Source organism: Cnephaeus nilssonii, assembly GCF_951640355.1.
Source record: "Cnephaeus nilssonii genome assembly, chromosome: 18".
Lineage (NCBI taxonomy): Eukaryota > Metazoa > Chordata > Mammalia > Chiroptera > Vespertilionidae > Cnephaeus > Cnephaeus nilssonii.
Window position 1 is genome coordinate 37,423,568 of NC_137089.1, and position 20,695 is coordinate 37,444,262.

General features: G+C 38.6%; 1 protein-coding gene across 1 annotated transcript in view; it reads left to right on the plus strand.

Annotated features, from left to right (window-relative positions):
* PREX2 (phosphatidylinositol-3,4,5-trisphosphate dependent Rac exchange factor 2) overlaps window positions 1–20,695 on the plus strand; it is a 220,664-nt gene that overhangs the window by 42,212 nt on the left and 157,757 nt on the right. Inside the window, exons 2-4 of the mRNA XM_079796248.1 lie at window positions 15,207–15,278; window positions 16,619–16,741; window positions 20,118–20,222. Of these exons, the coding sequence (XP_079652374.1) occupies window positions 15,207–15,278; window positions 16,619–16,741; window positions 20,118–20,222 (300 nt within the window). The remainder of the gene's footprint in view (window positions 1–15,206; window positions 15,279–16,618; window positions 16,742–20,117; window positions 20,223–20,695) is intronic.

A 20,695-nucleotide genomic window follows, 5' to 3' on the forward strand; every position in this document is an offset into this window, starting at 1 on the left:
TTCACATCCATTCTTTCATACCTGCTTTCATTGACTATTTAGTGAATGGACATCAAACCAGCAATGCTTGTCCTCACTGATTTGGACTCTATTGAAAATTCAAAGTTGTTTATATTTCCTGCCACTGATAAAAGGACAGTGTCAATTTATTATGAAACATTCTACTAAGTTTAGATTATGCAAGTCATTTCTTGATTAAAATAACATTTAATATTTTTCTTAAGCGTTAGCAATCCCTATATAAAATATATGTATAATACTTCTCATTTCTGAACCCTTATTCCCTCAAGTGTGAACTTTTGACACTGGGATGTCGTTATTGACATCACTTTAGAATAAAAAAAACTATAAAGTAAGTATGGCCAGGTCGAATTTATTTATTATTAATTTAATGAAATAGCACATAATGAGAAAGCAATTGTTGGCACTATTTACTAATAATATTTTTTTATGGCTTCCCTAATTCAGGGCTGGGAACTGGCCTTTTTTTTTTTATCACTATCTGTCTAGCACCTACAACAGAACCTGGCCTGGAGTGACTATCTCATATATGTACAATGACTATCTCATCATCTCATTGACCATCACAATGACTACAAGGATTTTGTTCTTTACATTTGGTAACAAGAAGTAAAATCGTGCAGATACTTCAGGACTTAGGCATTAGTTTCCCAATGGGATGCCCACTCCCAAAAGATTCAGGATACAACGTTGAATGCCACATTTTGAAATCCAGTTCTACCATTATTCTTTGATCAGAATGTACAGTTTTACAGTTTTCAAGGGGGAGGCAGCTCACTCATAGTTTGCTGGTCCTCTGAGCATTGTGTCCGCAGCCTCCCCAGTGTCCCAGAGGCAGTCCTGACCAAGCTGGAGGGGAAAGAGGATCCCTGGCCGACCTGGGAGGCAGGGTCTGGAATTAGTTTTGCTGTCTGGAATTGAGCTTCCTGGGATGAGCAGGGACACCAAATTCCCCACCAGGCTTCAGGCTAATGATAATCTGCCTCCACAATGTGCATTCACACTATAAAATTGGGATTCTATTTCATTTCTGATTTTTATTCTTGTTCTTTATCAGGTCTGGAGCCTGAACCTAAATTTCACTGCATTTGATAATAGGCCATGACAATGGCAATTATTCTGTTGCATGCTACACTCTCTCTCTTCACACACCCTCTTTTCCTCATCCCCCCTCAAGTCGCATTAATTGGGGTCACTTTCAGCTCTGTGACACTGCACCATATGCTTCCGTCTTCCTGAATACTGACTGTCACTGCTACCTGAAGTCTACTTGCTGAGATGCTTAGGGCTTCCAGACCTCCTCACCCCCATACATCTGGCCTAGTTCTGATTAGGTTTTGGTTTACCATGCAGTTTATCCTTTATATTATTAGCATTTTTAAGCTCCACGCCTTACAAACAATCGTCCTAAACCATCTTGGTTATCCATTCTCAGCCCAGGGATATAACTTCACTTACTCCCCAAAAGGCTGCTTCATGGGGACCTGGGATGATGCAGGTCCTTTGATATGAAGAACTATTCATATTAGGGGATATTTGTCATTTTTCAGTAGTTGAGAAAATCAATTGCATCACTGTGATTATATAACAAAGCTCATAAATAAAGTTTGAATACACATTAGCTTTTCCTTGTTTGTTATTTCACATAATTCAGGTCAGAAAAAAGTGCATGAAATATATTTTAGTTATCATAGCTTTTTTTCCTGAAAGGTAAGTTTTCTTGTTTACCTGCATCCAGCTTGCCTCATGAATATTTAACTGTTGACAGACCTGCAAGCCAATATCCATAGCAATGAACTCATTAATAGGATTTTTCTGGCTCCTATTTGATTTATGAAGTTATATAGAAATATTTATGATATTTAATATTTTATTTTTTTCTCACTTTTTAAAACATAATAGTATTGTCGATAATAATTTGTTTCCCCAGATTTGCAATTGAGTTTATTTTTTCTCATATTTCTTGATGGTATATGCAAATGCTTTCAGATATTTGCCTTCTTGCAGATTGTTGATATATAATTTTTACAAAGAACATTATGAATAAAAATTATGAATGGCCCAGCTGGTGTGGCTTAGTGGTTGAGCATTGTCAACCCATGAACCAGGAGGTCATGGTTCGATTCCTGGTCAGGGCACATGCCCAGGCTGTGGGTTTGATTCCCAGTAGGGGGCGTGCAGAAGGCAGCTAATCAATGATTCTCTCTCATCATTGATGTTTCTCTCTTTCTCTCCCTCCCCCTTCCTCTCTGAAATCAATAAAATATATAAAAAATTATGAATGGCTTAAAAACAGTTTAAAAATATTTTACATATTCCTCTTAGTAATGCATTGATTACAACTTGCTGTGCGAATATTGTAAAAAAAGAATGATTCTGCTGGAAGGTCTTTCTTCAGAGATGAAGTGTGCAGCTATTAAATGAAAATAGCATATGCCAAGTACATTTGGTGATGTCAAATGAAATAGAAAAAAATAGTAATAATAGCAAACAGCTATATATTAGTCCTTGATATGCCAGGTGCTTTACATATATATTAATTTATTTAATTTTTAGAGCAAGTCTGCACATCTTTGGAGACTGCCTCAGAGAAGTAGTAACTTGTGAGATGTCACATGTCTAGTAATTGGCAGAGTTGGGAGATTTGAACCCAGGTGGAACATCTCCAGAGTTCAAGCTCTTAATCACTTCACATTCTTGTCTCCTTTTATATTTTGGCAAAGTCTATAAACTCAGCTGCCTATTGCCTCAACACCTGTGCATTCTTTCCTCGCTTATTTGAAGCACCACCTGTTTGTAATACTAAATCCCCCTCTACTCAGGATGTTTTCTGGACTCTCGTTTGTTCCATTAATCTATTTGTCTAGATCAGCCCAACACTAATGGTTTTCATTAGTACACATTAATTCCTTGTCGGAATAGAGTCCAAATAAAATGAAGAAGGAAAGGAAACCAAACTACAGGCTAAGAATTGGATGGTATATTGAATATTTGGGCATGACAAAAGGGGAGACGGGGATATGGTGAGTCAGAAGGGCAATAGGATGTTGATAGAAAAGTTGTGTTTTAAGGATAAGAGTAGACAATTTCAGGAGTCAGGTTTTAAAGAAAAGGTGAAGTAGATATATAAATTTTGGAATAAAAAGTTACTTATATTAGTTGAAACAAGTATGTGTTTTGAAGCGAATTTGAAATCTTTCCTTTTTTTTTATTTTAAATATATCTTATTGATTTTTTACAGAGAGGAAGGGAGAGGGAGAGAGAGTCAGAAACATTGATGAGAGAGAAACATCAATCATCTACCTCCTACACACCCCCTACTGGGGGTGTGCCCGCAACCAAGGTACATGCCCTTGACCGGAATCGAACCTGGGACCCTTGAGTCCGCAGGCCGACGCTCTATCCACTGAGCCAAACCAGTTAGGGCTGAAATCTGCTTTTCTATATCTCATGGGGTTGCACAGTGAGGAAAATGTGTGAGAAAAAAAGGGGGTAGTGGGTGCTGGGCAGAGAACCTTTAAGCTGGAATCCTCAGTTCCTTTCTCTAGGTTGTTTTCCAGCTTCAAACACTTTTCCTCCCCCACTGCTTACATTTCCTTTTTCTCGAATAACGACTTAAACAGGAATGGTGTTCTGCATGTTGAATTCGGGAAATGACCAGTTTCCTGTGCCAGAGAAAAATTTGTGCTTGAGAATATTATCTATATTATGTGCTTTGTACTTCCCGCTCAACCTTCTCTTTCATTGTGCTGTGTTTTTTAAGTTATCTGATATCAATGTAAATTCCTGAGCAGCACAATGTGAAGTATTATATTGGAGACACAATAGCCTGCTGGCATCTCTGTATAAATATTTGTGTAACATTAAAAATACAGCAATTTACCAGACATCTTATTAAGGAAAAGTGCCCAAGTATGTTCACATAAGCTCATGAACTGCCTTTTAGAAATCCGTTTCATCCTGTATTGGTCACTAACTGACACCATGAAACATATTTTTATCTGAAATGTCACCAGAAATCGTGGAATATTTGAAATACTTTTGTTGTAATTCTGAACTTAATTGAAAGTTTATTATTTTCATCTAACACCAAGCTCTTTTACAAATATGATGTCATATATAAGGAATTGATTGTAATTTATGTTTTGTCACCTAACTAATACATGACATTTGTCTAATGGTTCTGTTGCTGCTATAAAGAGTTGATAGCATCCAGAAGAACTAAGGCAACTTCAAGAATATTAGTCTTCTTTTCTGCACCTGACTTTTCTATAGAAATGTTCTCAGATTAGCCTGTGCGATTCTTGTCCATACTCAGATCTTGTTGCAGCTCCTTGAAATCAAAGCCGTAGTCTGGCCATACTCCACATACATTGTTCAGGTTTTTTAATACCTTGTTTTCCACATCTTCTTAAGGATTATGGAGATATTACTCTTTATTAGCACTTTATAGTTTGATCCTGAATTAATTTTTCTACCTTCTGCTATTTGTTAATTTTCACATTTCTGGAATGTGTAGAAAATATGAATAGAGAGATTGACATTTGCCACAGTTGAGGACCAGCCTGGAATCCTGTGCAGAAAAGATCTAGTACAATGTGGAATCTACACTAATAAAAGAGAAAGATGCAAATTGACCGTACCTTTGCGACACCCACCAGCCAATCAGGAGTGAGTATGCAAATTAACCCAACAAAGATGGTGGGTTAATTTGCGTACGCAGGCTCCGAGCACAGGGTGGAACACTTGCGTTGTCGCCATGGCGATGACACAGGCGTTCTGCACCACCCAAGCCGCTCTGGGCCTCTGGGCAGTGTGGGAAGGCGGCTCTGGGCTGTAGCGGAAAGGCTGCTCTGGCCAGAATGAAGGCGGTGCCGGCAGCCTGGAGAATGAAGGCGCATTCTTGCACGAATCTTCATTCGTGCATCGGGCCACTAGTGTGTGTGTGTGTGTGTATAAATATATGTACATATATATGTATATATGTACATATATGTATATGTATATGTATAGATGTATATATAGGTGGGACAAAAGTAAGTTTACAGTTGTGAGTACATGAAACAGAATTTATTCTTTCTTGTATTTTTATTTAGTGTTAACAATAATTATATTCACAGTAGAGATAATAGACTAATGTCTGTGGATGTAGCAGTAACAGCAGAAATATCAGATAACATTTATTTGATCCTAATTATGCACTAGCACTGTTCAAAGTGGCAACAAAAATTACCTCCCTGTAATATGTAATTCTCTTCCTGCTCTGTGAGAGAGCTGTTATTATTATTATTACCCCAATTAATGAGCAAGAATGATGCTTTGAGCCTTGGGCTTCTTGCATGCTTATCACATGGCTGAACTTCACCCCTAGGAGACATCCTGTGTCTGAATAAGTTTGTGGGTAGCTGTTTCTAGGTGTGTTGGGAGGGTGGGAGGAGCTTAATTTTGATAGATTTCACATCAGTCGACTAACATTGGGCACTTCTTAATCTTACTTTATTTAGTTCAGTTCTCCCTAGAGTTTGGTATATCCCTGACCATTCCGGAAAGAGACATAAATCATCCTAAACAATACAAGGAACACAAGATAATCATGTATCAAATGATACTTGGAATATATAAGCCAAGAGGAGTTTATTGTCAAAAGTCACTTCATTAAAATAAATATTTAATAGTTTAAAATAAAGGCTATATAGTCCTTTCAGTGTTTGAGAAAACTAGTTGAATACATGGCTTCCAGAGTTGTCTTCCAAGAATTAACATCTAACTTAATTTTGAATTCCTTGGGAAACTAGAATTTTAGTAAATGGGCACCAGTTTTCTTAGTTTCTTTAATATTTTTTCTCTCTCTTCCATCTTGGGAGTACTTTTTCACTTAAACACATTAAGATCAAATGCCATTTTGAAACTTAGTCTTCTGGATGATCAGTATGAAAAATTTGTTAAGAGCTAAAAGGGCCTAGGCAAAACCTCAAGGTTGTGGCTGGAAATTGAAGTGGCTACAGAGATATCTACGTAGCAAAAATGAATAAAATGTACTCTGTGTTAAAGAGGATAATATTAGTGTGAGAATGAGTAATTAGCATGTAGCTTTGTAGGGATAGTAGGGAACAGTGGTGACTGTAGCAAACTAAGGAAACCTGGCTCTCTTTGCTTCAGCCTTTACCCTAGTGTTTGAAGAGAAACTACAAATACTGACTTTTATGTGAATGCTGTCATTTCTTTAAATGGTAGCAAGTTAATCAATGTTTTAACCACACTGTGCTATGCTAAAAATACCTCCAGTGCTTTTGACCTCTGCTTTAGATAAACTCATTGCCTTAGGCCAATGGAAATTACCCAAGAAAGTCAGCTACAGTATCCTTATTCTTAGAGTCTGAGCTGTGAGATGAATTTGGTAGGAATAGAAATTGCAAAACACATTTAAAAATGTTAAACAAAAACTTAACAAATAACAACAAGACCAAAAAAATTAACAAAAGACAACTTCAGAAAAGTGTGCACTTATCGTAGTATTTCATTGTAATCATGTCAAACTTCTGAATTTTCACTTTTACTGTTAATAATTTTATGACTTTAATTCCATTGAGGAGGGTTCTGAGTTCTCTTTCACCTTCTGTCCAGTTTCACTATTGACTTTCCAGCCACCTAACTATTAGACATCTTTACAATCTTGTGCCTTTCAGTTAGTGCACTGGCCACATGCTGACAAAGATGAATTCTTTCTATTGAAGACTGAAGAACACAGTTCTGTCAGGCTTCTGAGAAGACACTAAATAATGTTTTAATTATCATCGAATCCTTGGAAAAGTTTCATTGAAGAGTTTAAAAATTCTGGGTGGTCTGATGAAAAATCATCTTCACCGAGGCTCTCCGCTGATGGTGATGTTCTCTTTAATATTTGTTCTGAAAAAGAATAAAACATATTTTGGTGGGGAGTTGATCAGATGCTAAAAGGCTCTTAATAACTCAGACACACCAAATCCCTATGGCTCTGAATAATAAGAAAACATCAACAATCAAAGGGGACTTGGGTGTACTGTTTAGGTGTTACTGTGATCCCTTCAGGCAACTGAGTAATCCAGGGGTGGTATATATTTCTCAGTGGTTTGTAGAGTCATAGATGCCCATGACAAATGATTTACTGTTATTTAAGTTTTTGGAATTTAATATGGACAGAATGTTGTCATGGCCATTTAGGGACAAACTAATAACTGTTCCAAAGATGAAAAGGTGCTGCCCATATTCTGAAGGAGCTTACAATCTCGTGGAGAGTGGACATGCAAGCTAACAGTATTTTGTAATTGTTGTTCATTGTAACAACATGTACATTTAAACATAAATTCCCCCTAATTATAATTTTCATAAAATGTGTTTGACTTTTTATTCATAATCTAACTCATTTATTGGAACAAGGAGACTATATAGAGAAATAAGGGTCTGAGCAAAAGCTCAGTTAGACATGGAAAATCAATCATTTTTATAATGTAGCCCAGAGAATAATTTAAAAGCCTTTCATCTCAAATTCATGAATTTAATCGGCATGGCTATAGGTATTTTGGGACTTATATGCTAGAGGTGCTCAACTGTGGGGGTGGGGTTGGACATGTAGCAATGTATTGAGACGTTTTTAGGTTGTCACTACTAGGGGTAGTGGTTGCTGCTGGCATCCAGTAGGTGGAACTGTTAAATCTCCTGAATGTACAGGACAGGGCCCCCAGCCAGGATTGATCTGGTCCCCAATGTCAGTAGTGTCAATGTTGAGAAACGCTGGTATATGGTGGTAGAAAAGAGAAAGGTTATATGATATCCTTATAATACAAATTGCTGACTATTTGGATTTGGGGGAAGATATTTGGGAAGATAATACACTATTTGGGAAAATTTGGGAAGATAATATACTAGGGAAATTAATATTACACAGTCTGGTGGTGTTTAGACACAAAAACCTAGGTAAGAAAAAATTCTCCACTCATTCCATGGCAGTTTGTTGAGAGCTCACAAAGTGCGAGGCAGTGCTAAGGTAATGAGGATACCCAGTGCACAAGAGACAGGCTCTGTCTCCATGGAGCTCCTGTCCCAACGTGGGAGACGAGTAAACAGACAAATACATAACCTGGGACATGGAGGAGTGGGCAGTGCTGTGGGGTAAACAAGCAGAGTAATGTGATACTGAGGACTGATAGGGGTTGGAGAAGGCACGTGCCATGCTGGATGGTCATCAGCAACCTCTCAGGAGGTGGCAAATATGCTGAGAACTGAGTGGCCAGCAGGAGACAGCCAGAAAAGAGCATTCCAGGCAGAGGAAGCAGGTGGTGAAAAGGTGCTAAGGTGGAAGTGAGCACTGCATGTTTGGGGAGGAGCAGGAAGGCTGTGTGGTTTGGGCAGTGGCCCAGAGTGGGAAACAGGTCTGACTAAGAAAGAGGGAGGGAGGAAGGGATGGGCTAGAAGTCAATAAAGGGAGTCTGAAACTCTAGACCAGGATCATCATTGTCAGATAAAAATATCTATGGTTGGTAATTTCCCTGTGTTTCTAATTTTTCTTAGTTCCCTAGTCAAATGAGTCCCAAGTGCTTGGCAGGAAGAATAAAAGGGAAGAATACTTGCTTCCTTATTTTTGGAGGTGGCTGGGGATTGTAGAGGAAGCTTATAGCGCCCATCCCACTGTTGGTCTTACGCACGGAGTGGGTGCAGACAGTAACAGAGCGAAGGAAAGACATGAGGAAGGAAAAGCGAACAGGCCGCTTTGGCCGGTGTGAGAAGTGAGTCCGTGGATGTAAATAAGAGAAAGTCAAGTGTAATTAAATAACAGAATTCAGTGGTATAGATTTATGGTGATGGATTTTGAGCCCTGGATCTTGGAGAGCATGGAATTATAGCAAGGTATTATAGGGGTTTTCAAATGTGTATAGAGTCCTTTTTATTATTATGGTAAATTTATTGCTCAGTTTTAGCACCTTCCAGCTAATATACCAACTATGTTTATGATTGTTTATTGCATATTATGTTCCAATAGAACATAAGCAAGGAATTTTGACCATTTTGTTTAGTAATGTATTCTATATGCCTAAAACAGCAGTTCCTAAAGTGTTGTTTGCAGACATTTGGAGTTCTGTGAAATCCTTTCAAAGACTTGAAAGGTCAAAACTATTTTTATGGTGAAAAAAAACCTTATTTGCTTGTTTTCTCTGTTGACATTTGCACTGATGGAGCAAAAGCAATGGTGTGTAAAACTGTCGATACTTTAGTGTGAATAAAGGCATAGCACCAGGCTGTAAGAGTGGTCACTGTATACTTCACTGTCACCCACTCATGATGGTGGTGGGGGGGAGGTAGGAGGATGTCAGTTTCACTTAAGAATGTTCTTGAAAATGCTATAAAAATTATTAATTTTGTTAAATACTGACTCTTGCACAAGTCTTTTTGATGTCCTGTGTGGTGAAATGGGAAGTAGACCTAAGTACTTCTGCATATTTAAGTATTACAGTTGTCACCAGGGAAAGAATTTGTGTGCCTGTTTGAGTTGCTATGGAACATCATATTTACTTGAAGTAACAACGGCGAGGCAAACTGTGGTTTCAGTTTCAGGGCATTGAGGTATTTGGCAGATATTTTCTCAAAAGACAATGAAGTGAGCCTGGAAAACAACTGAAAATATTTGTTGATGATGAGAAATTCAAGCTTGCAAGTGAATTTAGAGTTTTGGAGAATTTATATCTATGACTGTGAGCTTGACAATTTCCTAATAAAGACTTTCCTAATGAGCCGAATACTGATATTAACTAACAGAATGTGGGTTTTTTGATAATGTATAATGAGATGTGTTAATATTTCACATATTTGCATAACTCCTAATCAATGTTAAAGTACCACACTTCTCAATTATTTTGGAAAATATTTTTCATAAGAACATGTTAATATAGTTAACATATAATGGGTTTATTATTGATTTTTAATAAACTTATAAATTAATTAATTGGGTAACAAATATTAAAGTTTTTCTTAGTTTTAATTTCTAATATATTAAACATTGATAGATATAGTATACATAAATAAAAGCTCTTTGTGGTTCTCCATAACTTTTAAGAGTATAAAGGAGTCCTGAGACTGAAACTTTTAAGAAACTTCCTGGCACATAGCATAAACATTGTTGAATTTATTCTAATAATTTGTTGTTAATATGTATTTAAATTGACAGATTAATATTAGCACCACAATATGCATGTCTATCATTTTTTTCATGTTTAGGGAAGGATTCCTACTCAACAAATTAGGAATCAATAGGTGTGCAGGGAAGGGTGAGCTCCAGTACACTGGATAGGTTACAAAAGGTTCACTATATTAAAGGAACATAATATGTGATTTGCAGGATGGATTGAGATCGTATTATTTAACTTAAAAAATAAACCTTCCCTTGATCCAAATCCATTTCCATACCTGTGCTCCCGGTATCAGCAAAACTTTAAAGTCTTTAAAACATTTTCTGTGGCAACAGCTCCATTTCCGCTTCCTCCGTTTCCCCCTCTGCCCATTCCACTGGGAACTGCTCAGGTCAAAATCACAGTGACCGAACTCTGTGTTGTCAAGCCGCGTGTGGTTTGTGCACGACGTGATTTCTCAGCACCGTTAAAGCAGCTGACCACTCCCTCATGCTGGAAACACTCTGCTGTTGGCTTTTATGATACCACATTCTTCTGGATTTGCTCCTACCTTTTTGGCTTCTTTGGTTTCTCTTCTGCTTGACATCTAAATGTTGGAGGGCCCCAAGGTTCTGTCTGGGCCTTTTGTGTTCTCCATCTGCATTCTTCAAGGAGTGGGGCCGTTGGCCTTCTGCCTCTGACTATTTCCTGCTTTATGTCTTTGTGTTCCGCTCTCTCCTCAGAACTTCAGATTGGCACAGTTAACGCCCTACTTGAGATCTTCACATTGGTGTCCAGTAGGCATCTCAAACTCAAGAACATACTCCGATTCTTTCATCCCCAAACCGACTGCTCCTTCAGACTTCTCCACTGCAATAAAACGGTACCACTATCAAGCAGGTGTTCAAGACACACTCAAATGACAAGTCTTTGTCATTTATTAGGACTTTGTTTTTCCCTCAGGAAGACAAAACAAAATAACTTAACTTCTAAAGAATTTTGATGTGATAATATTGTTTTAAGTTCAAGAGGTAAAAGGAAAATATTTACCCTTTCCCCCCCACTTATTCTCATGAAATGAGTATACAATTTCTTGCAATAGTGTAGCCCCTCTTAAATTTTTCCCTTTTCACCTTTATATATAAAATTTACCTATCTCTATCCATATGAAATTGGCCACATTTTAAGATGACAAGTTGTTGCTATGATCATTCTGAATGTCGAATAGTCATAGGAGTAATAAGGTTTACTGCCTGTACAATATTATGAAATTCAGATTGGCGCCAGGTATCTAGAATTAAAAGTATAGACTATGAACATCTGTGGGACTTTTGAGAGATCTGTGTGTGCCTGACAAAAGAAAGAGTGGAAAGGACAAAAATGAGTTGAGAGAGATCATTGACTATACTGACATTAGGACATGAGCAGTTGTGCTGAGAGTTAAACGCATCATGGACTTCACTTTTGAGCTGTCAGTGACCCAAGTGGGCAGAATAAGGGACCGGGGATTGTGTTCATCTCCCTGTTGTATTTTAGTTTCTTCCTTCGTTTGATTTCTTTGTAGCAAATTTGTGACATTTTTGCTTTCTTAAACTTTAATTCATACATGGCATTTGCCATATTTTACCAAATACATGATAAGAGGAAAACAACATGGGGAGCAAGTTGAAGATTTCTGAATCAAGTTAGGGGAATGCTGGCGAGTGAGTGCAAGCTGACACATCTGCCCGCTGAAAGGTATCTGGAGGCACCCCTTCGAGCCTCACTTCCTCCAAGTGTGACTTGGAGATTATTAAGACCTGTTTACTCGTTGGTTGTGATTTTCATTATTGGGGAGCAGGGTCCTCTGGCGTGGTGTTAGCAATCGCAAGTGGCTGAATGAGAGGGTGTTGTACATAGAGGAAGTTTGACAGAGTTGAAAGTCAAGGTGAAACAAATGAACCCTTTTTTTTTTTCCATTCAGATTCACTTGTTTCTCAAAGTCTGTGTTTTTTTTTCAGACTTTGGAAGAATGAACCTAAAGGAATGGTCACCAACATGTGGTCTGGAGACCAACTGCATCAGGACGCAGATTTATTTGCATCCTAGGGAGCTTGCTTTCTGGGGCCTGAACCAATCTGAATCAGACCTTCTGGGTATAGGCCCGGGAATCTGTATTTGGAAGAAACTTTCCACATCTTAAAACACAATAAAAGTTTTGAGAATCACTGGTATGAGAAGCTATTTGCCAGTACTTATTTCCAATATGTTTTTATCAAAATGAAGATGATCTAATTCTAATAAAATTCTGGACCAGTGAGAATGACTGAATGCGGAGATAAACAGCGTATTCACTCCCTCCCAGGTTTTTGTGACTAGGGTATTAATGCTTTCTTGATTGATATGAGAAAGATTGAATGCCCAGTTACCAAAGTCTGAAAGGACTTTATAGATACTGGTTTTTAAAGGATGAATCTGAACACACATTATTTATCTCTATTTTTAAGAAGGAAGATTTACACATTTTGTGAAAAAATACCAACCAGTTTTTTATAAGTTTGAACTCTCAACAAACTATCAAAAAATCTGCCTTCACTGCTGTGTAAAATGGGGCTCTTGGGAAAAATAAACGCATGGTCAGAAATGCTAATAAATTCCAGGTTTTCTGTCTTTTATAGTTAAGCAGAAAGTTCCATATTGTCACGGAGGATAAGAAGATAAAAAGTCAGATTAAAGACATAGTTTACTTTATTAGTTAGTATTTCCTCTTCTCACTCATATTTTGAATTATTTTGACTACCTCCTTACTTTAATTTATTGGTTTCAGGATGTGACTGAGTTCAATTTATGAGGAAAATGTTTTTAAGTCTAGACTTGAAGTTTAAGCTTTGCTTGCATGAGAGGTTACCTGTTTACTGTGTGGTCAATATTGAAATGTAAACAAGGCAACTAAATCACCCATGTTATTTTAAGACTAAATGGAAAGGTCTAAAGAGCATTTTTGGTATGAGGATGTGGAAAAATATTCAAGAAAAACAAAACTAAAATTAAACAGAGTAATACTAATTAAATGGACACTTAGAGTCAGACAATTCAAAACCTGTGTTTCCATTGCTAATTAAATGTAAATTTAGAAAATAGTTCAAAAAATTGTATCATTTTTTAAAAATGATGTCTTATTGATTTCAGAGAGGAAGAGAGAGGGAGAGAGAGATAGAAACATCAATGATGAGAGAGAATAATTGATCGGTTGCCTCCTTTACGCCCCACACTGGGGATTGAACCTGCAACCTGGGCATGTGCCCTGACTGGGAATCGAACCGTGATCTCCTGGTTCATAGATCAATGCTCAACCACAGAGCCATGCCGGCTGGGCTGTATCATGTTTTTTAAATAAAAAAATTTAAGGCAATATCTACTATGTTCTTTTTCATTTTATTTAATTCAACTAAATTATTTTATTCTATTGAAGCTATTAGTACTGATGTGTCTTTGTAGTTATGAATACGAAGTATGAATTGGTTGAATCGGGAATAAAGATGGTGCTAAAACGAATGTTAAGAGTAAGAGCTTGTGCTCATTTGTTTTATTTCTTTCAAATAGTTTTGTTTTTCTTTTTACAGAAGTTATAACAGGCTAATAGTCAAATATTCTGAAAATAAGGAAATGTACAAAGGTTGCTTTCCTACTATCTGGAGGTAACCACTGTTTGCATTGTGGTATATATTACATATTTTTTCTCAGGATGCAAGTATACTGACCTTGCACATATGTATATAAGTATATATACTTGTATGTGTGTGTGTATAAATGTATGAGTGTACATATATGTGTGTACATATCAAGTATACCACTCTGTAAATATTTTCACTAAATGCTATCTTAGAGATAACTGTTTTATACACTTTTGTAATGAACACACCGAAACCCCTTGTCTGAGTATTTTCTTAGGATAAATTTTAGACTTACATTTGCTGAGTGAAAGGGAATGCCCATTTAAAAACTTGAGATACGTTGTCAAATTGTCCTCAGAAATGTTGTGCCATTTTATACTCTTACTAGCAATGTCTTGAGGGTGGTAATTTTGGAACACTGTGACCACATCTGGGTTTTGTTAATCTTCTAAATAATTAGTATGCTGAAAATGGGATTCTTACCTTACTTTGTTTGCTACAGGGTCCAGAGAGTCCCTAGAGCTTCTCTGTGCCCTGGGGAGCTGGTGCCCTGCTCAGTTTTACCCTCACTTGGCAGGTAGTGGGTAGAGTCCTGAGACAGACAGGGAGAGAATGGCCTCACCCGGGCATTAGATAGTTACTGGACAATGTCTTGAGGACACAAATTAACTTTGCTTGATGGAAAGCCTCTTCTCCTTTTCCTTCTAAACTTTCTTTTTGAGGCTCAATATAAGTAACTCATTCTACTCTTTTTTTCCCCTTTGTAAAAATAATAGCTTATTTATCTATGGACCAAAGCTTAATGATCATCATGAAGAATCCAGGTTATTAAAAATGCTAATGAAATTATCTGTCTACCATAGGGCTCTGCAGAACCCCGAGCTGATTCCAGAAATATACATTATGGCTTCCTAAAACTTGGAGGAGGAGATAAAAAGGGGGCATCTTTCCATTTCTTCCTGAAGAGTCACTTTCTCTCCCTCCCTCTCAATCTCTCTGTGTTCTAAAGGGGTTAATTCAGAATTTCTGGCCCTTTTGTTTTTAATCAGAAATCCTTTTCTTTATTTTTCATTAGACTTTGGTCTTTTGTACTTCATAATACTTAGAAGTTTAGGAAACATCTGACTCTTAAGTATTTACCACAGAACTTTGAGACTCCAGTGGATAAATTTAATTCACATTTATGTGGCCCTGACTCAAAACTATAAAGGAAATATAATTCTTAGATAGGAACAGCAATGCACAAAGAGTCTCCCTTTTATGATAAAACTATATTCAACAATGATTGGATTTGTAAGCTTTGGTTTCTTGTAAAAAACACATTAAGTGTATCAGCACAGTTATTTCATTAATCTAATGTTATTACCTTTATATCTTCTCTTGTTCCATGCAGGCATTCTTACTCCGAATGAACCAGTGTGCAGCATCAAAAGTTGACAAAAATGTCACAGAGGAAACAGTGAAGGTGAGGAGGGACAGTGGGCCCTCACCCCAAACACAGGTTCCTCCTAGATGAAGTTTCATCTGGGGGATGTTTCTTCAGGACTCTTTCAGTCCCGGTATACGTTCTTGTGCCATGTACTTGTGTGGGTCATAATTAGAAAAGGAAAACCAGACTTTGGGGAAAGAAATGGTGATGAAGAGGATGGAATAGGAGACATAGAGAAATGGTTTTTGCCCAAGCTTTGAGACAAGTTTGGAAAGAGAAACATAAACCCAGACCAAGAACCTGAGTGTCTGTGAGAGGGAGGGAGCTGAGCTCTGTGTCAGGCAGATGCTAGAGGTGGCTCAGGAAGATAGGGTGTGGGCAGATGCAGCTCCCAGTCCCTGATCACTAAAGAACAAGCGACCGGGATGGTCCATTGGTGCAGAAAGGAAACTCCGAATAGTATCTGCAACTCAGAGACAAATGTATAAACATTTCCTTTTAAACTACGGAAGGATGATTTTGCAGAGCTTTGGGGAAAACAAAGGTATGGTAAATGAAAATGAACTGTGCTGTAGTCGTTATTACTCATTTAAGTTGTATAAATCATCATTGATTTTTCTTTTTGATGCTAACCGGCTGTTTTACTTTACGGAAAATAAAATATTTCCCAGGATTTTATTGGCTCTCCTTATCCTATTTCCCCATAAGTTAAACACTAACTTTCAAATTCTCCTACTAGGGGAGTAGTAGTATATTACTTCGCATGCTTTTGGTTGCAAAAGACCTCTATTGCTCAAATTGACTTGAAGATACTTTGGCTGTCAGATTGGGCACTTCAGACAGAAGCAAATGTTCAGGACCCATGACTCAGGGAGGTTAATTAATGAAATTGCCAGGTTCTCTTTAGCTCTTCCCTCTGCCATCCAGGTTATCAGCTCTGCCCCTGGATTGCTCCTGCCACAGCTGCAAAAATAACCCTGTAGCTATCCAGACAAAGTTCCTTTCCAGAGGTGGAAAAGGGCTAGCCATCCCAGGGTACCCTTCTTAGGATCAAAAAGCCTGCCAGCCAATCTGCTGGCAATGTTTTACCCACAGCCAATTCTTGTGAATGGGGGTGGGACCACCATGCTTGGATTCAGTCACTCACTCTTTTCCGGAGAGCCAGGAATAGGTTTCTGGTTCCCAAAGCTGTGTGGGAGGAGGGAGGACGTCCAGACAAAATTGGTCCTCTGCCCGCTGGGTGGGAGGAAGGAATGGATGTGGGACAGATAGCTATCCACTGAAGTTTTCAGCTTGGAAGAGAACACTATACTCGCATAGACTTTTTTTTTTTTAACTCGCTTTACCATTGTACTTACTTACACATTTATTTCCAGATTCTGTTCTCAAACATTGAAGACATCCTTGCGGTACATAAGGAATTCTTAAAAGTGGTGGAAGAATGCCTGCATCCTGAACCTAACGCTCAGCAAGAAGTGGGAACCTGCTTTCTTCATTTTGTAGGATACATTTCTGTTTATTTTAAAAGCTCTTATCCCCTACTTTTTGAGGTTTAGCCTTTGGCCCGGTAGGATGTGGGAATTCAGCATCAGAAGTAAAATCTGACACCAAGAGTTTGGGGTCTTTTAAGGCCAATGAAATCTCCCAGTTGAGGCCAGAAAAGAGGAGAGGGCCCCACATCATCCATTTTATTCAGTGAAGAATAAACAGCCTTTTCATTTTCCCAAGTTAGTTCTTCGCATCCTCTGTAGCTTTGAATTCTAATGAATTTTCAGGCTGTTCATAATGAATGGATTTTTATGTTTCTCTCAAACATGGAGCATTTCTCTTTTGAGGCAGAAAAGCCTTACTCTTATAATGGTGTGCGGAGCCTTTGATCAGTCAGAATGTTCCCTTGTTAATCCACTGGTGACAAACCTGGAGGTGAACAAACCCGGCCACTCTAGGTACATGGATGTCGGTGCCTGAATTTTTCTCAAGGATGGCTTCTCAGAAGGGTACTGAGCCGAGCAGCAGAACAAGCCAGAACTCCGCTTTTTCAGATTGTACCTCATGCTTGTGTGATCATTTTTATCTCTTTGGGCACAATAGCTGAAATAATGTATGCAAACGATTTGCAAAGTGAAAAGCCTCCTGTATAGTGAAACTTGTTTTCAGAACTAAAAAGCATTTATCTAAAAAATGTGCTAGTTATACCATTCCACTGATGCTAATATTCAGAATACTAATTTGAATCCATATTTATCAAAATGCTGTACAAATAACGTTTTATTAATAATGGGTAAGAGTATTTTGTCATTGAAATCAATTTTTGTTTATTTTAAATTTCTGTTTCGTGTTTTATGAAGGTAACTATACGTCGTTTCCTTTTTTTTGTTCCTTTTATTCATCACATATTTTTTATTAAATTTATTGAGGTGACACTGGTCAGTAGGGTCAAATAGGTTTTAAGTGTACATTTCTATGATACATGATCTGTATATGCATTTGTGTGCCCACCATCCAAAGTCAAATCATCTACTGTCACCATGTATTTGGTCCCCTATGCCCCCGTCCTATATGTAGGTTCTAATTCTGTCTTTCTCTATGCTAGTGAGCAGGCGCTGTATATGTTACTTTTGTAATTAGAAACTATTTCGTAAAGATAGTTATATTAATGGGAGAGGCTCCTTGGGTGGAGGAAGACGAACGGCTGGAAGCCAGGCATGTTTGTGTCCACTTAACCCAGCCGGTTCCCTTTCCTGAGAGAATCCTAGGCTTCTGCCAGCTGGAGGGGCTGCGATCTCAGTTCAGGACTGCACCTGGGAGTCTTCCACCCTGACGCTTATTTCCTCTGTAACACACGATCAATCTGTCATCCATGCATTCAGCTGAACTATTTCTGAAGTTTGTTTTATTCTGGTTCATACCACCTCTCTCTCTCTCTCTTTTTTAATTTTAATTTTTTTATTTCAAGAAAAGTGATTTTAAATATAATAATGTTACATGCAATAAACATTAATATTTCAAGAAAGATGATCTTAAATATAATAATGTTACATGAACCATCTCTTGAAATAAGTAATTCAATACATTTCCTACTGGCCATGTAAAATAGCACTCCATGTTTCTTTCTAATTGCATGTCTTTTTTACAGTTTCTGGGGACACACTTCTTTCTTTTATATATAAGAATATTTTTATTGACTTTTAGAGAGGGAGGAAGAGAGAGAGAGAGAGAGAGAGAGAGAGAGAGAGAGAGAGAGAGAGAGATTGATTTATGTGAGGGTGGACCATCAATCAGCTGTCTCCCACACATCCCCCTCCAGGGCATTGGGCTCAGAACCCAGGCATGTGCCTGACTGGGAATCGAACTGGCTTTTGGTGCACAGGATGATGCCCAAGCAACTTAGCCACACTGGCCAGGGGACACCCTTCTGTTTTAATATTTGATCTATACATTTTCTGTCTTCCTCTTCGGTTGGTGCTGCTTTGATAGATGCTGATCATAGCCAATTAGATAAAACCTTACAGATGGAGGAAAGCTTAGAGACCATGATGGCGGAATTCCTCCTCTTTTTGTAAGTGTCCTGTCTCTAGTATCAGTGAAAGTTGTTTGTTTTTACCTGATCACTTTTAGTGACAGCTCCAATTGTTAGAACATCTTTGTGTTAATCCAGAATCTGCCAATCACTGCCCATCACTCCCTTGCAATTTCCACCTAGTGGTTCTAGCTTTGTGTTTTGGAGCTACATAAAATTGTAAATTCTTTGCAATATGACAACTTAAATATAGTTACCATTTTCTTATTTTTTATACTAATACTAGAGGCCTGGTTCATGAAATTCTTGCACGGGCGGGGGGTGTATATCCCTTATCCCAGCCTGAACCCTCTCCAATCTGAGATCCCGGTGGGATTGGGCCTAAACGGGCAGTTGGACATCCCTCTCACAATCCAGGACTGCTGGCTCCCAACAGCTCACCTGCCTGCCTGATTGCCCCTAACTGCTTCTGTTTGCCAGCCTGATCACCCCCTAACCACTCCCCTGCCAGCCTGATTGATGCCTAACTGCTCCCCTGCTGGCCTGATTGCCCCTAACTGCCCTCCCCTGCAGGCCTGGTCCCCCCTACTGCCCTCCCCTATAGGCCTGGTCCCCCCAACTGTCCTCCCCTGCAGGCCTGCCCCCCCCAACTGTCCTCCCCTGCAGGCCTGGTCCCTCCCAACTGCCCTCCCCTGCTGGCTATCTAGTGGTGGCCATCTTGTGTCCACATGGGGGCGGCCATCTTGTGTGTTGGAGTGATGGTCAATTTGCATATTACCTCTTTATTATATACCATATCTTTCTGAAATGATCTCTCATATGCAGTGGCTGCCTGACCTCAGTCACTTACTGCCTTTCTCCTGTTAGTCAGTGTTCCTCTTAAACACACGGCCCAGCTCGGTGATGGTGAAAGGCAGGGTGCCGTGTGTCTAGAGCCCTGGGCGATCTGGTGTACACTTTCCCTCTACCTGCAATGCTTTCTTTCCTCTCCCTGCCTGGGAATCATGGACTCATCTCTCTGGAACTTGCTTTCACATTACTCCCCTTTTAAAGCTGTATATGAATCCTCTCAGCAAAGCTAGGGACTCCCTTCTCTGTAAGTTCCTACCACGTGGTTCATTTACCTGTTTTTGCACACATCCTATTGGACCGTAATTAATATGTCTAGCTCCTTTCTACAGCTATTTTTCATAGATCAGAGAGAAGAAATAAATAAAATGTAGTTATACATACATGTGGTATAGTTTTTAATACATACTAAACACTTCATAAAGTTTGCTCATAAACATCACACAGGTTACTATTTCAAAATGGCTAATAAAATGACTCTAACTCATTCTTCCTTGAATTCACAGAAAGACAAGTTTCGTATTTATGATGAATATTGTAGTAACCATGAGAAGGCACAAAAATTGCTTCTGGAACTTAACAAAATTAGAACAATCCGGACATTTCTTTTGGTGAGTACCTATTTATGTGTTACCATGTGCTGCTCTTTGCTGGCAGGCCCGCCAAGAGCTGAGGAATCGCGTCAGTGTAGCTCTTACCGAATCCAGTCTGGGAGGCTAGAGTCCTTTCATAAACGCAGGAGGTGAGAGTTGGGAGAGAGGCTAGTATGTGGGGACACCCTGATAATGCCCTCTCCTGGTTGATTCTGAATTGCTTGTGAAACCCACAGGTTCCCAGGGAGCGAAGACCTTTATACAAATTCAGCATTGCTTTTGTATCCCCCACTTCCTGGGGTTTCCTTTGCTTCTGCTAAGAGAGCTGTAAGTAGGGAAGTAACAGGAAGGAAGCAAACGATGGGTGTGGTAGAAAAGAAGTTTAAAGACTGATCTTCCTTCTACATGTTTTCCTTATTCAGTTTTCATAGAGCAAAAATGCGTATTTAATTTATTTAGGATAACACAAATGCGTACTTTGGCAGTTACTT